Source organism: Chinchilla lanigera, unplaced genomic scaffold (assembly GCF_000276665.1).
Source record: "Chinchilla lanigera isolate Chin_1 unplaced genomic scaffold, ChiLan1.0 scaffold00056, whole genome shotgun sequence".
Lineage (NCBI taxonomy): Eukaryota > Metazoa > Chordata > Mammalia > Rodentia > Chinchillidae > Chinchilla > Chinchilla lanigera.
This window is the reverse complement of record NW_004955457.1, coordinates 14,219,789-14,234,760: the sequence shown is the minus strand read 5'-3', so window position 1 is coordinate 14,234,760 and position 14,972 is coordinate 14,219,789. Positions and strand designations below refer to the sequence as shown.

Genomic DNA, 14,972 nt, shown 5'->3' with positions numbered 1-14,972 from the left:
GGTACCGGAGAAAAACCAAAAAAAAAAAAAACCCCAAAAAATAAAATAAAATAAAATAAATAAATAAATATTAAGGTACATTCTGTGCCTGGGCACGTGTGTGTGTGAGTTGGGGGCGGTAGTATGGGGCTTCAATCATGGGTCTCTCACATGTTAGGCCAGCACAAGACCACTGAGTTACAGCTGGACCTTCTCACTTTATCCTGAGACAGGGTCACACCAAATTTCCAGGCTGGCAAGATGCAATCCTCCCTTCTCCCTCTCCCCAGTAACTGGAATTACAGGTGTGTGTGTGATTAGTGTTAGCCCTGTGCTAACACTCCCAAAGTTTTAAAAAAAAACCTTTAAAATATAGCACAGAAAAGAAAAAAATAGAGTTATAGATGTTTATATATTTTATGCATGTATACAAATTACAAATATATTTTATCCAAGGAAGAAAATAACAGCCCTCACAGAATTGCCTTAGTTCTACCTGGTCCTATAATCCCAGCACCCTGGGAAGCCGAGGCAGGAGGGTTGAAAGTTCAAGTCCAGCCCAAGCAGCTTATTGATTTAGCCAAGCCCTGTCTACAATAAAAAGTTAGGAGGGTCAGAGATATAGCTCAGTGTGAGGGCCTTGGACTCAATCCCTAATGCCAAAGGAAAAAAAAAAAAGAATTGTTGTTAATTTTAAAAGAGACAGTGGTAGGAAGAATATCTAAAAGACAGAACACCTAGTTTCTCTAGCTGTGAAGTAAGAATAACAACCATCCCCACTGTCTCCCTCGCTTACAGGAAATAAAGGAAATAATGCCAATTAAAGGAAATAATATAAAATGTGCAGGAGAGAGCCTGGAGTCCATAGGCTCCCACTAAACCGCTCTTATGCCACCATACAGATGCTCACATCGCCAGAAGTGATCCCACCCTTGTTCCAGATGGGCTTCCAAACAGCAGCATCCCCCATCCTCCGTTCCACAGGCCAGGAGGTCAGCCTGGGAATAATCGCTTAGCTACTACTCACTAAAGGTGACCTTGTGGATTGCTCAGTGGTTTCTGTTGGGACTGGGAAGAAGACTCCTGACCGAACGGCAGATCCAGACCGGGTAGGAAAATAGCCTCCTGCCAGCCGTACGGATCTACCCACCTGCCTGATGCTTAGAGGGGCCAAGAGCTTCCAAGATGCATTCTCGGTTTAGTTACAGCAACTGGGCGCTCTCTCCATGACACACTCGTCCTGTCTCCACCTCCTTCAACCTGTTGATCATTCCATGCAGTCACTGTCCCTTGGTGTAGTCACAGGTGGTGACCTGGCACCATGAAACACACCTGACCAGAAGCTGGCACTCCTCGTAGAGCGGGATCCTCTGACCTCGCAGGTACACGCCAAGGCTCTTCAGGTCACTCAGAACCACGCTGGGGCGAGGCACTTCCGGTGTTGCCCCACCCGGTGTCATCTCCTCCAACCACTTGAAAAACTTACACTGCTCAGCTTTGGGTCTGTCGCATGCATAAAACAGACGACCCTAAGGGGAACAGACATTAAAATTTAGGGCTGGAGTGCAGCTCAGTGGAAGGCACTTGCCTAGCAGGCATGAGCTCCTGTGTTCAATCCCTAGTTTTCCTTACAAGAAAACTAAAAGACTAAATTAAAATGTAGAGAAAAATGTTTTCAACTTTTCTGTTGTCAAGACTTTTCATAAAGCCTCCTTATCATTAATGGAGTCAAGTAAATTAGTACTCGACAACTGAATGTTGTTACAAATTTAAATAATAAAAACTAAAACCATCGGGGCTGGGGATATAGCTCAGTGGCATAAGCGCCTGCCTGGCAAGCGCGAGGTCGAGAGTTCGATCCCCGGTACCGGAAAAAAAAAAAAACTAAAACCATCTACTTTTCCATTTATTTTCACTGTATCAAAAGAGATTTCTTATTCTGAGAATAGAAGTTTCTGTGAAAATGATAAGTTAAAATGAATTGTCCAAACTTTTGAAGAAATGGACTTAGTAGATGTCTACAGAATGTTCCGTCCGACATCAGAATATACGTTCTTCTCAGCTGTACACAGGATGTTCTCCAAATAGACCACATACTAGCTCACAGAACACGTTTAATTAAATGCAAAGGAACTGAAATTATCCCATGCATATTATCAGACCACAATACAAAGAAATTGGAAATCAATGGCAAAAGCATAAACACATGGAAATTAAATAACACCCTCCTGAAAACCAGTGAATGGGTCACAGAAGAAATTAGACAGTATCTACAATTAAACAATAATGCCAGTACAACATACTGGAACTTATGGGACACAGTGAAAGCAGTCCTACACGGGAAATTTATAGCAGTGAATATCCATATCAGGAAAACAGAACAAGCTCAAATAAACAACTTAAAGTTGAACTTTAAACTTCTTGAAAAAGAAGTCAAGCTCAAAGCTCATATGAGGGAGGAAATTATAAAGTTCAGAGCAGAAATTAATGCACTAGAGAGTAACATGCAATATAAAGAATCAATGAATCAAAGAGTTGGTTCTTTGAAAGACTAAATAAAATTAACAAACCTTAGCCAACCTTATCAAAAAAAAGGAAAGAAAAGACTCAAATCCACACAATTAGGAATGAAATGACTGAAATCACAATGGATCCTGCAGGAATCCAAAAGACCACCTATACCTACTTCGAGACTTGTACTCTAATAAGTTGGAAAATGAAGAAGAAAAGAACAGATTCCTAGATATATGTGAATTACCAAAGCTGAATCAAGAAGATATAAAAGTTCTAAATAAACCAGTATCAGTCAATGGAATTGAAAATTAATTAAAAACTTACCAACAAAGAAAAGCCCAGGCCCTGAGAGATTCACTGCTGAATTCTGTAAGAAATTTAGATAAGACCTAATACCACTACTTTTCAGCTCTTTAATGAAACTGAAAGGGAGGCAATTCTCCCTAACTCATTCCTGGAAGCAAGCATTACCCTGATACCAAAACCAGAGAAGGACCCAACTAAAAAAGAGAACTACAGGCCAATCTCCCTAATAAAATAGATGCAGAAATCCTCAGTAAGATATTGGCAAACGGAATACAGCAAATCATCAGGAAGATTATACACCATGACCAAGTAGGATCAATCCCAGGGGTGCCGGGATGGTTCAACATATGCAAATCAATAAATGTAACACACCATATCAACAGAACCAAGGACAAAAAACATATGATCAGTTTAACAGATGCAGAAAGAGCTTTTGACAAAGTCCAGCACACATTAATGACAAAAACACTGGAATAGATGGTCTTTATCTCAATCTGATAAAAGCCAGCTATGACAAACCAACAGCCAACATCATACTAAATGGACAAAAACTGAAAGCTTTCACTAAACTCAAGGACAAAACAAAGATGTCCACTGTCACCACTCTTGTTCTTATAGTTCTGGGAATTTTAGCCAGAGCAACTAGACAAGAGAGAGAGAAATAAAAGGAATAAGGATAGCAAAGGAAGAAATTAAATTTATCATTATTCACAAATGACATAATACTCTGCAGAGAAGACCCCCAAAACTCCACCAAAAGATTTCTAGGTTTAATTACCAAATTCAGCAGCAGTGCAGCTGGATACAAAGTCAACACTCAAAAATCAATAGCCCTCCAATACATACAAAATGTATTGTTTCTGATTTACTAAAGAAACAAATGTGCATTGGACAACTTGAAATCTAACCAGAAACAACTCCAAACAACACCTGTACATCTCTTTCCATCCTTTTTCCTCACACAGCAGGACACATGTGCATGCATACCATTTGACTTTTTAAAATAAAATTCAATTAATGATCCATTTTCTGCTCTGTAACCTAACTTTATACCAACAACATCATATGTACATGCAGCCACTCATCAAGTAATGTTGCAAATAACACAAAATTTGGCTATAGGACATTCATTATTTGGCTATACTACTTCTATGAATGCTTGCTTTGACAACTCAATTCAATTTTGTTCTTTATTTTTTTGCTTTTTTGACAAGATCTTGCTCTGTAACTCATGCTGGCCTTGAACTTGAGGCAATCCTGCCTCAGCCTCCCAAGTGCTGAGATTACAGGGGTGTACCACCATGCCTGGCTGACAACCAAATTTAAAGTCATATTTACGTATCACTGAAGGAGGAAGGTGATGTACGACCCATGGAAGAAAACAGCAGTGTTATGAGTGGGAAGCACAGGCTCAGAATGTGCAGCTCACACACAGCACAACAAAGAGCTGCGACCTGACCTCCTCATGACCTGTCAGCGACCAGTCACTCCGCTGGGCCGCTGCCTCCCACTGGGCCTGTGGGTAGCCTGAGGTGACAGCTGCATGTACACCAGCTGCAACCTTCACTTCTTGCTTTTAGACTTCCGATACCGGTCCCCGTCTACAGTCCATAATGGCTACATTCACTGAGGGGAACAGGGGAGGTGGTGCCTGCACCTAACCCATCTCAGCTGTCTCCAGACTCATCTCTGTATTCCTCAGCCCCTCAGGGCTCACGCTGTAACTTGGGCACAGCCCTCCTGCTTTATCAATTCCAACAGGACATAAACGTTTCTTTTCCATGTCTCTCTCTGTCCACTACTATGCAATAAGCTCTTTTCTATTATTGGTTTAGGAGGGGTTCTTTTTGGGTGCTTTTGAGACAGGGTCTCACTATGTGGTCCACACTGGCCTTGAACTCACTATGTATCCCAGATTGCCCTTGAATTTGCAGCAATCCTCCTGCCTCAGCCTCCTGAGTGGTAGATTACAGGCAGATGCCACTATGCGCACCTGTCCTCGTGTTTTGTTTTTTCTGTTTTGTTGGTTTTCTTTTTAACAATTCTCTGTTTTATTGTGGTCCCAGGGTTTTGAGCCAGGGCTTCATGATGCTAGGCTAGCGCCCTTCCCACTGAGCTACACCCCAGCCTAGAAGCAACCTGAAGGCAGATCTGTGTTCATGTTTTTGTGGCCTAGAGCACAGATCACTCTTTTCACAAAAGATGAGCATTTCTTCCATACCAGCTACCAAGGCCTGAGAGACCATGTCCACAAGAGTCCCGGAAGGGCAGGAGGGGGCGCCAGCACCTTATTCGGCCCTTCCTTTTTGGCCATGACCAGGGTCGCAGGCTGCCTGTGGTGGCAGCACGGCAAGCTGCTTTCTGTGTTCTTCGGTTTCTCCTCTTTGGACGATGTATAAAACGTTATGTCAGCCTTCGAGAGAGCTCTGTGCAGCCGCTGCGCCAACCCAAACAGCAGTATGTTCAGATGTTCTACAAAAGAGACAGAGAGCTGAAGCGAAACAGAACAATCGTGTTTGCACCGCATATGTGCTCTTTACTGGCCAAGTTTGAGAACAGTCTTTTAACAAAGTCAACTAGAACATACAACACCCCTTTTTTAGAAAATGAGTTCTGCCCTTGTACCTCAAAACATTCAGGTCTAGTTATGCATCATACTTAAACTTTTCCATTTAACCTAATAATCTTATTTGTAAGACTTTAAAAAATGAAAACTAAACCATGCATGGTGGCACAGGCCTGTAATCCCAGGAAGGCTGAGCAGGAGGACTGAAAGTTGGAGCCCAGCATCTGAAGTTAGCACAGTTACCATAAAACTGGAGGGAGCATGGAAAGTCAACCTCACGAGGAGACTGTGGTATAAAAACTCATAGTATATTCCCTTTTCCCATGGCCCTACTACATTAAGCTGCAATGATACTGAAGTAAAACTCTAGCCGTCCTACCTATGATACAAGCCGAGAAGGTCTGCCGATAGTGGGCGGGGGACTGAAACACCGCAGGCACTCGAGTCTGCCGCTTCGGAAGGGCAGATTTCAGGTTCTCCCCGCTTGGGAAGCACAACTCAGAGCTGCTTATCTCCTGCAACGTGAGGTTCAAGTCACCAAATGACTCCTGGAAGACACTGTTCGTGACTGAGTATTGCTTCCAGAGATCCGTCCCACCGTTATCCTAATAATGATCCCACCAGTAAAACTCACTTCTGACTCAAAAATGCAAAGTAGCGCAAGCAGCACTGGGTTCCGGAGTACGGGCTGGACTTTGATAAGCGCTCAGGACCGCCAGACACACTGAGCTCTAATCTCGGTTAAGGCGCACAACTACAATAGCAGGAAAGACCCCAGGCCAACGACAGGATACGACTACTGCTAGAGTTTGGCTTTAAAAAGCTATCTGCTCAAAAAACACCCGCTACTATCGCTTTGCAAGTTCCTCCGTGGAAGCTGGGAAGGGTGGACCGGGAGGCCGAGCCCTGCTCACCTGCGAGCCCTGCGCCCCATGGCCGGGGCTGCCCAACTCTAACCGCGCGTGCTGCGACCTGGGTGTCGGCCTTGGGCTGGAGCACAGCGCACCCTGCCGGGAATCCTGGGCCCGGGGCCCACGCAGCGCGGCCCTGAGCATCTGCACGCGCACAGGGTCTGAGGAGCCCGGGAGCGCGGCCCCGCCGCACGCGCCCCCAGAATTGGCCACCTCGAGGGCGCTCCGATCCCCGCTGTCCTGGGCCCGGGAGGCGCTGGGGGTCAGGCTCTGGTACTTCTGCCACTTGCTCTGCGGGGATCTGTCCCCGAGCAGTGAGACGCCCCCAGACCCTGCAGGGAAGGGAGCTGCTCCACAGGGAGGAGCTCTAAGGTCTTCATCGGCAGCAGACCCCACGGGTTCCTGCAGGGCACTGCAGGGCCTGGCCCAGGAGGGAGGGGCGTCCTGTGGTCCCTTGGCAGGTGGCGAAGTAGTGTGAGGGGCCTGCCCTTCGCTCTTCAGCCTCTGTAAGTTCTTATTCTCCAGAGAAGTAAATCGTTTAATTCCTGAAAGAAAGCAGAATGCAGACTAAATGAAAACATACCACCAGTCATGGCCCAGGTCTAGAAAACAGAGGGATTGTACATGACAGCAAAAAGAACCGGCTTGTCCTGCATAAACAAACACTGCGCTGTTTTCTTTCCTTTTTAAATATAAATAGTTTTAAATCTCAAAAAACAAGAAGTTCTATCTGGTGTGGTGGCGCACACCTGTAATCCCAGCACTAGAGAGGCTAGGGCAGAAGGATCACTGTGAGTTCAAGGCCAGCCTGAACTACACAGCAAAAGCCTGTCTCAAAACACCAAAATAAATTTTTAAAAAGTTCAAATTTAATTTACAGATTTTCAAACTTTTGAAATTCTGAGGGCCAGGGATGTAGCTCAGCTGCACAAGTGTGCCTGCCTGGCAAGCGCAAGGTCCTGAGTTCCATTCCCAGTACAAGAAGAAAAAAGCCAGGCATTGTGGCACATGCCTGTAATCCCAGCACTTGGGAGGCTGAGGCAGGAGGATGGTTGCGAGTTCAAGACCAGCCTGGGCTACAAAGTGAGCTCAAGGCCAGCCTGAACTGCATAGCCAGACCCTGTCTCAAAAAGACAAAATAAATAAATAAAAATAAAGGAGAAGGCGTTTCTTTTGGCTCATGGTTTCAGAGGACTCAGTCCGTGAACATCTGGCTGCAAGGCAGGCACATCACGGCAGAAGGGCGCGGCAGAGGAAGGATGCTCACCTCATGGTACTCAGGAAACAGAGAACAGGGGAAGAAGGCTGAGAGGAAGAGGTCATGGGCCAGCTGCGGTTCCCAACTTACACTCCATGACCACGTCCTCGACCCAGGGCTCACCTCCTATTAGGCCAGTCCCTCTGAGCTCCTTGGTGGGCAAGGTTAATCCCTGAAGAGGGAGGGCCAGCCTCTCCACCCAGTTCCTCCCTAGCAGAGTCTTGGTCAGTCAGACTGACAATCAGGAGCCCCAGGTACCATCTGAGAACACTGAGGCCCAAGTGCAATTGTGACCCAGAGCACAGAGGGATGAGGCAGAGGTCAGGCTCAGGGCTCCAGTAGGTGTGGCTAAGACATCTGCAACAAGCCAGGTCTCTAGACAAGAGATGCCACACGGGCTCGGGCTCTGGGCCAGCAGCTGCGAGGAGCACTGGTGGGAAAAGACAATTTCAGAGGGATGCAAAGAGGAAGTTGGGAGGAGGACAGACCTGGGAGCTAGAAGGATATTTCAGACCCAGAACAGCTGTCCACAAAAGTCAAAAGGGTGCATGGTATGGGGGGCCTTTGAGGGATTCGACCCAGAATCTGGTTCTCAGATCCTCTCAGTGTAGTTCATCTCTCAAATAAAACAGTCACGCTGCTGAACAGACATTTGAGCATATCGTCACTACTACCTCCCAAGCCAAGAAAGCGGTCACCAGGTAGCGTTCTTGCTCTCAGGGACTCTTCAGAGAATTCCACCATGAAGTCGTCATGCCCCAGGTCCAAAGAAAAAGCAGAAACAGGGCTCAACATACAAATCCTCTGCTCTGGGGAGGCCACCTAGCCAGAAAGAAGAAACAAATTATAGACCAAACTCTTCTTATGTCCTTCCCTTACATCTTAAATGAATTCTGATAATCTCTATTTTTTAAAAAAAATTATCTCAAGCCAGATACAGTGTACACCTCTACAATCCCAATTATTCAGGAGGCTGAGGCAGGGAGATCAAAAGTTCAAAGCTGCCAGGACAATTTAGCAAGACCCTGTTTCAAAAAATAAAAAGGGCTGGGGGATGCTTGGTAGACAGCCCCAGGATTAGACTCTATTCCCACCAAAATTATTTCAAACACATTATGTGGCACTGTGGTAACAACAAAGAACTATAAAACTCCTCTCAGAAAGGACAGGCCTTCTTGCTTCTCTGGTAAGAGTCAGATTTTTCTCTGACTCATCGAGTCCAGAGGGCCTGGTTCCCGAGATTAGCCTCTGGCTACCCTGCAGGCTTGGGCCACGCCAGTCTTCATGTCTTCAGCTGTGGAAGCCTCAGTTCCTGCACATCCAAGAGCTCAACAGTTTCCCCTTTGTCCTAGAGGCCTGGGTTCATTTACAGTTGATCTAAATTCAAGATACTGCTCTCAAAGGAGTGACTTGCTAAATATATCCCAGACCTGAACAGCCATACCATTCACTATTATTCTCATCAGAACAGCACTTAAATTTGCTGCTGCTTCGTGCAGAATTTAATCATCTCAAACTATAACACAATGATCACATTTATATGATGATCACATTCCCTGCCGGGAATAGACCTCAGGACCTTGCACTTGCCAGGCAGGTGCTGTGCTGCAGCACTACATCCTCAGCCCGATGATCACATACAATGTACGTTTGTATATGCATACACTAAAGGAGTAACATTTGGAAGACTACTCATCAAACTGTTTGAGTGTTTTTTTATGGAGGGGGTGTTTCAAGTCAGGGTCTCGCTTTGTAGTTCAGACTGGCCTTGAGTTTGCAGTGATCCTCCTGCGCTCAGACCCTCAGCACAGACCTGCATGCCTGGCACGGCCCCACCCACCCTCATCCAGCTGCTGCTCTCCTCTGCTTGCTACGTCCCAGCTACCTCAGCCTTGCTGCACTTCCTCAAACCACTCCACTCCTTCCAGTCTCAGAAGAATCTCTTTAAGAAATGGTGTGAAAGCCGGGCATAGTGGCACACACCTGTAATCTCAGCACTCTGAAGGCTGAGGCAGGAGGATGGTTGTGAGTTCGAGACCAGTCTGGGCTACAAAGTGAGCTCAAAGCCAGCCTGAACGGTATATCGAGACCCTGTCTCAAAAAGACAAAAAAAAAAAAAAAAATGGTGTGAAAAAACTGGAGATTCACATGTAAGAGGACAAAAACTAGAAAATAGGAAACTACTAGAAGAAAGTGGCACACATGCTGGAACATAAGTCTGGACAAAGGTATTCTGAAGCCAAATGTGGTGGTGCACATCTGTAACCCAGTACTCTGGCTGAGATGGGAGGATCACAATTTGCTCCCAGCCTGGGCAACTCAGTGACTTAGCAAGACCCTGTCTCGAAATAAAGAACAAACTAAAAAAGGCCCTGAGTTCAAGCCCCAGTACCAAAATATAAACAAAAAGTCTACCACATAACCCAGCAATCTCACTACTGGGTAGGCAGACAAAGGGACTGAGGTTATGATGTTGCACTCCTATAATTACTGCAGTGCTACTCACAACAGCCAAGACACAGAATCAACCTAGGTGTCTGAGGACAGGCAACTAGATATATACACAGTAGAATACATTTTTAACTAAATGTTTTGCTTAATTTTTTGGTTTGTTTTTGAAATAGGGTCTCACTATATAGCCCAGGCTGGCTTTGATCCTCCCACCTCAGTCTGCCCAATGCTGGGATTACAGGTATGTGCCACCACACACGGCCACAGTGGAACTTTATTCAGCCACAAGGAAGAATGAAGTTCTGCCATCTGCATAACAAGGCTGGAGCTGAAGGACATCTGCTACGGGAAGTGAGACAGGCACAGGAAGACAAACACCACGCATCCTTAGCATGGAAGCTAAGACACTGCTCTGTGGAATAAAAACAGACTCGAGATATACAGCATAGGACCATAGTTAATGTGAAAAAAGAAATAAAGCAAATGAACATGTTTCTTTTTCAATGTAGAATAGTCTATAATTTATTCTCCTCTAAGAAAACACAGAAACCTGCCGGGTGTGGAGGTGCATGCCTGTAATCCCAGCACTCAGGAGGTTGAGGCAGGAGAATGTTGCCAGTTCGAGACCAGCCTGGGATACAAAGGGAGCTCAAGGCCAGCCTGAGCTGCATATTGAGACCCTGTCTCAAAAAGACAAAATAAAACAAAAAAAAAAACAAATACACACACAGAAAATAAGAAACCGAAACTCCATTTTCGATGAAACTAAGAAACAACAGCCTGGCGTGAGAACATACACTTATAATACCAGCACTCAGGAGGCTGAGAGAGGAGGATCGCAGAGTGTTCAGGGCCAGCCTGGACTACATAGTGAGTTCAAGGCCAGCCTGTACTACATAGCAAGACCCTGTCTCAAAAAAAATTTTTTAATTTAATTAAAAAAAAAAAAAAACTAAGAAACAATGATAACCATGAATTACAGTGTAGCAGTAACAGGATGGCAAAACAGTCCATACTTGGCACCATGGAAGAGATCAAAGTAAGGACCCAGGGAAGCCCATACAAAGCCAGCTGCCTTGCCTCCAAAATCATCAAAAGCTGAGAAAGTGGAAGCCCTAAACTCATGTAGGATTCTGAAAGCAGGCTGCAATGGACTGTTCTGAACCTCCATATGCCAACAAATCCAAAACTCCAATAAAATATTTTTGTTTTCTATAGTGTGAGTCGAGATACTACGCTTCTTGTCAATTTACTCCTGTATTCCTTTTGTACGAAAACATAACTGTAATCTCTATAAAATTTAGCACTGACACAGAGAAAGTGAATTGGAAAATCACAATCCTGAAAACCCCTCTAGCCAGGCATGGTGCCACAGACCTGTAATTCCAGCACTCAGGAGGCAGAAGCAGGAGGATCACTGCGAGTTCGAGGCCAGGCTGGCCCACAATGCTAGTTAAAGGCCACCCTGAACAACATAGTGAGACCCTGTCTCAAAAAGACAAGACAAAAAAAAGAAAACCCCTTTACCTCTGAGGGCTCGGTCTGCACCTGCATGCCAGGGAGCTCCGGTAGCAGGATATGCGCGTCTGCCAGGAGAGTTTTGTGACCAGTGCTGCCCAGAAATGGACCACATCTTGGCTGCAAGCTGGGTCCTCTGACAATCACAACACTGCGAGCCGAGCCTGTCACTTGATGGCCTTGAAACTCAACAGGCTGAAGACAAATTATTAAAAATAAGAACTGTGTAAGTATACACTGACATACATATTCACAATGCATAGACAGAGAAAACACACACAATTCAGCTTTGTATTTTTTTTTTTTTTTTTGTCTTTTTGAGACAGGGTCTCGCTATGCAATTCAGGCTGGCCTTGAGTTCACTTTATAGCCCAGGCTGGTCTTGAACTTGCAACAATCCTCCTGCCTCAGCCTCCCAAGTGCTGGGATTATAGGCGTGCACCACCACGCCCGTTCAGCTTTGTATTAAAGATTACTTTGTGTCAATCATTAGCACAGGACTGATGCTGAAAACCAGGAAATACTCATTATCCAAAAGTAGATTTTTGTTGTTGTTATTGTTTGAGACAGGGTTTTACTATTAGTCCAGGCTAGCCTTGAACTCACTATGTAAACCGGGGTAACCTTTCACTCATGGTAATCCTCCTGCCTCAGCCTCTGGTTTACTGGGATTACAGGTGTGCACCACCACACCTGGCTTCATCTTATGCAAAAATGGAGATTATAAGCCACATCTGAAAGGAAAATCAAATCTAAATGTCCTGATATATCAGAATTTTGTTGAAAATATTCTTCTGAATTTAATAGCATACAAATGTCAGTGAAAACAAGTCTCAGCTATTAAAGACTCTATACCTTTCTGCTCTGTTCGAGGGGGAACGTGACTCCCCAGAGGGAAGCAGATGCCCGTCTTCCAGGCCGCTGCACAGAACAGGTGTGCGGCGCTTAGGACCACAGGCACCGTTTAAACCACGACCTTTTCCATACTGTGATCTCTGCCATTTCCTGCCATATAAGGTCAGACTGCCTAGAGCTTTTGATGCAGAGTTCCACGCATCCAGCCTGAAGTACAAATGACGTAGTAGAGTATGTGTGAAAGGCTACGAAGATCTGTCATGTGGCAGCACACACCTGTAATCCCAGTGCTCTGGGAGGCTGAGGTAGGAGGACCCAGGCTGGGCAATTTAGTAATATACTCTCAAAGTAAAAAATGTTAAAAGGGTTGGGGATACACCTCAGTGTGAAGGTCCTGGGTTCAACCCTCAGCACTGGAAAAAAAAAATAAAAAGCTTGGCTTGCCACAGAACATCCCTTACTTATATTCACGTGGCTTTGTGTCTAACACCTAAGGCAGATTATGTGTGGAGGCATCCTGTGCACGCTGCAGTACCGGCTCACTGCGAGTATGGAGAGGGCGCAAGACCCAAAAAGGACAGCTAGAAATCATTTGTTTCTCTTACTTATAAAACAGGTTAACCTATTGTGCTCCCTAGTCTGCCCATGAAAACTCTAATACTTGTCTTAAATACACGCACTGGACAGAGACAGAGACAGTGAGACAGAGAGTCAGAGAGAGACAGAGAGACAGAGAGAGAGGTCAATGTTTTTCACAAATTTTACCTTAGGATCACAGGTTTTTATTTCTGTTTGTTTGGGAATAATAGCTTTATTCAAGCACCTAACGCCTATTATTTTGACTTTGGATTTAGAATTATAGTTGGGTTTTTTTCCCCTGTACCAGGAATCGAGCTCATGACCTTGTGCTTGCCAGGCAGGCGCTTTGCCGCTGAGCTAAATCCCCAGCCCGGGAATAATAGTTTTAAAAGAAGACTTTACTTTACTTCCCAAGGAAAAGAGCTATAATAAGATATCAGTTAGTTACCTGGTTATCTAGCAAGCTTACTGAAAGAGCTCTGCAGGTAGCTCATGGTTGTAATGGGGAAACGCCTGCACAACTTAATGGTGGGTCTATTCTTCGAAAACACTATTGCCAGACCCACCTGGCTTCACTCTATACATACAGACACAAGCCATCCCTGGCCAAAAAAAAGAGTTGCAGCAGAGAAAATACCAAGATAGTTAATTTTAAATATCAGCAATTAAAAAATTCAGAAGCTAAAAAATTTTTTTCTAAGGCCGGGGATATAGCTCAGCAGCACAAGCACGTGCCTGGCAAGCGCAAGGTCCTGAGTTTGATTTCTGGTACAAAAAAAAAATTTTTTTTCTAGTACTGGGGACTGATTCCAGAGCTTTTGCTCTGGTATCCCTAGGCCTTTAAAACATTTGTTCTTTTTTTTAAATTTTGAACAGAGTCTGGTTAAGTCACTAAATTTCCCAGGCAGGGCTCAAATTTGTAATCCTCCTACCTCAGCCTCCCAAAGTGCTAGGATTATAGGTAGACGCCACGTTGCCTACTTTAGACGCTAAAAATTTAATTGAATCTTTCAACACTAAAAAAAAATTATTGAGTACAAAATAAATCACCCACCAAAACTTACTACTATCTTAATGTAGATCACTTTATTTAAAAATTGCTTGATTCCATTAATATGTACTATTTTTGTTTTTATACATTAACTGGAAATAGCTTTGCTGGGCCCGGTGCGCACCTGTGACCCCAGCACGCAGGAGACTGAGGAAGCAGAGTCACTGTGAGTTGGAGGAAGCCTGGGCTACAAAGTGAGACCACGCCTCAAAAACCAAAAATAAAATAAATACATAAAATTAATGAGAAGTTAAAGGAGGAAAAAGTATACAAAGTATAATGAGCCAGGCATGGTGGCACATGCCTATAATTCCAGCACTTGAGAAACTGAGGCAGGAGGATCGCCAGGAGCTCAGGGTCAGCCTGAACTACATAGTGAGTTCAAAGCCAGCCTTCACTGCATGGCAAAACCTTGTCTCAAAAAAACCAAAAAAAAAAAAAAAAAAACCAAACAACTGTATAATGAATCATTCAGCACACACAAAATACAATATGGATAATACCAATTAATTTTTTTCCAATTAATCATTTTTAATTCATCAAGTAATATATAAAAAAACCATAATTTTAATATGAATTATCAGACAGACCATAGAAAATGAATTCAACTAGAGAAGCAAGTTTAGGTGTGTTTAAGACATATGGATGCCTAGCATGCACAAGGTCCTGGGTTCAATCCCCAGCACCACAAAAGAAAGAAGGAAGGAAGGAAGGAAGGAAGGAAGGAAGGAAGGGTGAGAGAGAGGGAAGAGAGGGTAAAAAAGGAGATAGGTGCGGCATGACTGCTTCTCCAGTACTGGGGAGACTGAGATAGGACTGAGCATTTGATCATTCTGTGGTATAATACATGTGGATTATATAGAAAAACCTGTTCCAAAAAAATAAAAAACAAAACAAAAAAGAAAATATTTTCTCATGAGACAGAAGAGTTAATATACTTATTTATTTCTTCAAATCACGTTCACTTTTTTTTTTTTTTTTTTT

At 44.2% G+C, this 14,972-nt stretch overlaps 1 protein-coding gene across 10 annotated transcripts in view; it reads right to left on the bottom strand.

Annotated features, from left to right (window-relative positions):
* Zgrf1 (zinc finger, GRF-type containing 1) overlaps window positions 1-14,972 on the bottom strand; it is a 57,731-nt gene that overhangs the window by 23,250 nt on the left and 19,509 nt on the right. For 9 of the 10 annotated variants that reach the window (XM_005397095.2, XM_013520748.1, XM_013520739.1 and 6 more), the window contains 6 exons: window positions 11,513-11,698; window positions 8,209-8,356; window positions 6,280-6,821; window positions 5,745-5,880; window positions 5,087-5,271; window positions 1,312-1,508 (listed from right to left, as the gene is read on the bottom strand). In XM_005397095.2, coding sequence (XP_005397152.1) covers window positions 1,312-1,508; window positions 5,087-5,271; window positions 5,745-5,880; window positions 6,280-6,821; window positions 8,209-8,356; window positions 11,513-11,698 — 1,394 coding nt within the window. The remainder of the gene's footprint in view (window positions 1-1,311; window positions 1,509-5,086; window positions 5,272-5,744; window positions 5,881-6,279; window positions 6,822-8,208; window positions 8,357-11,512; window positions 11,699-14,972) is intronic. The other variant, XM_013520747.1, reaches the window with a different exon arrangement.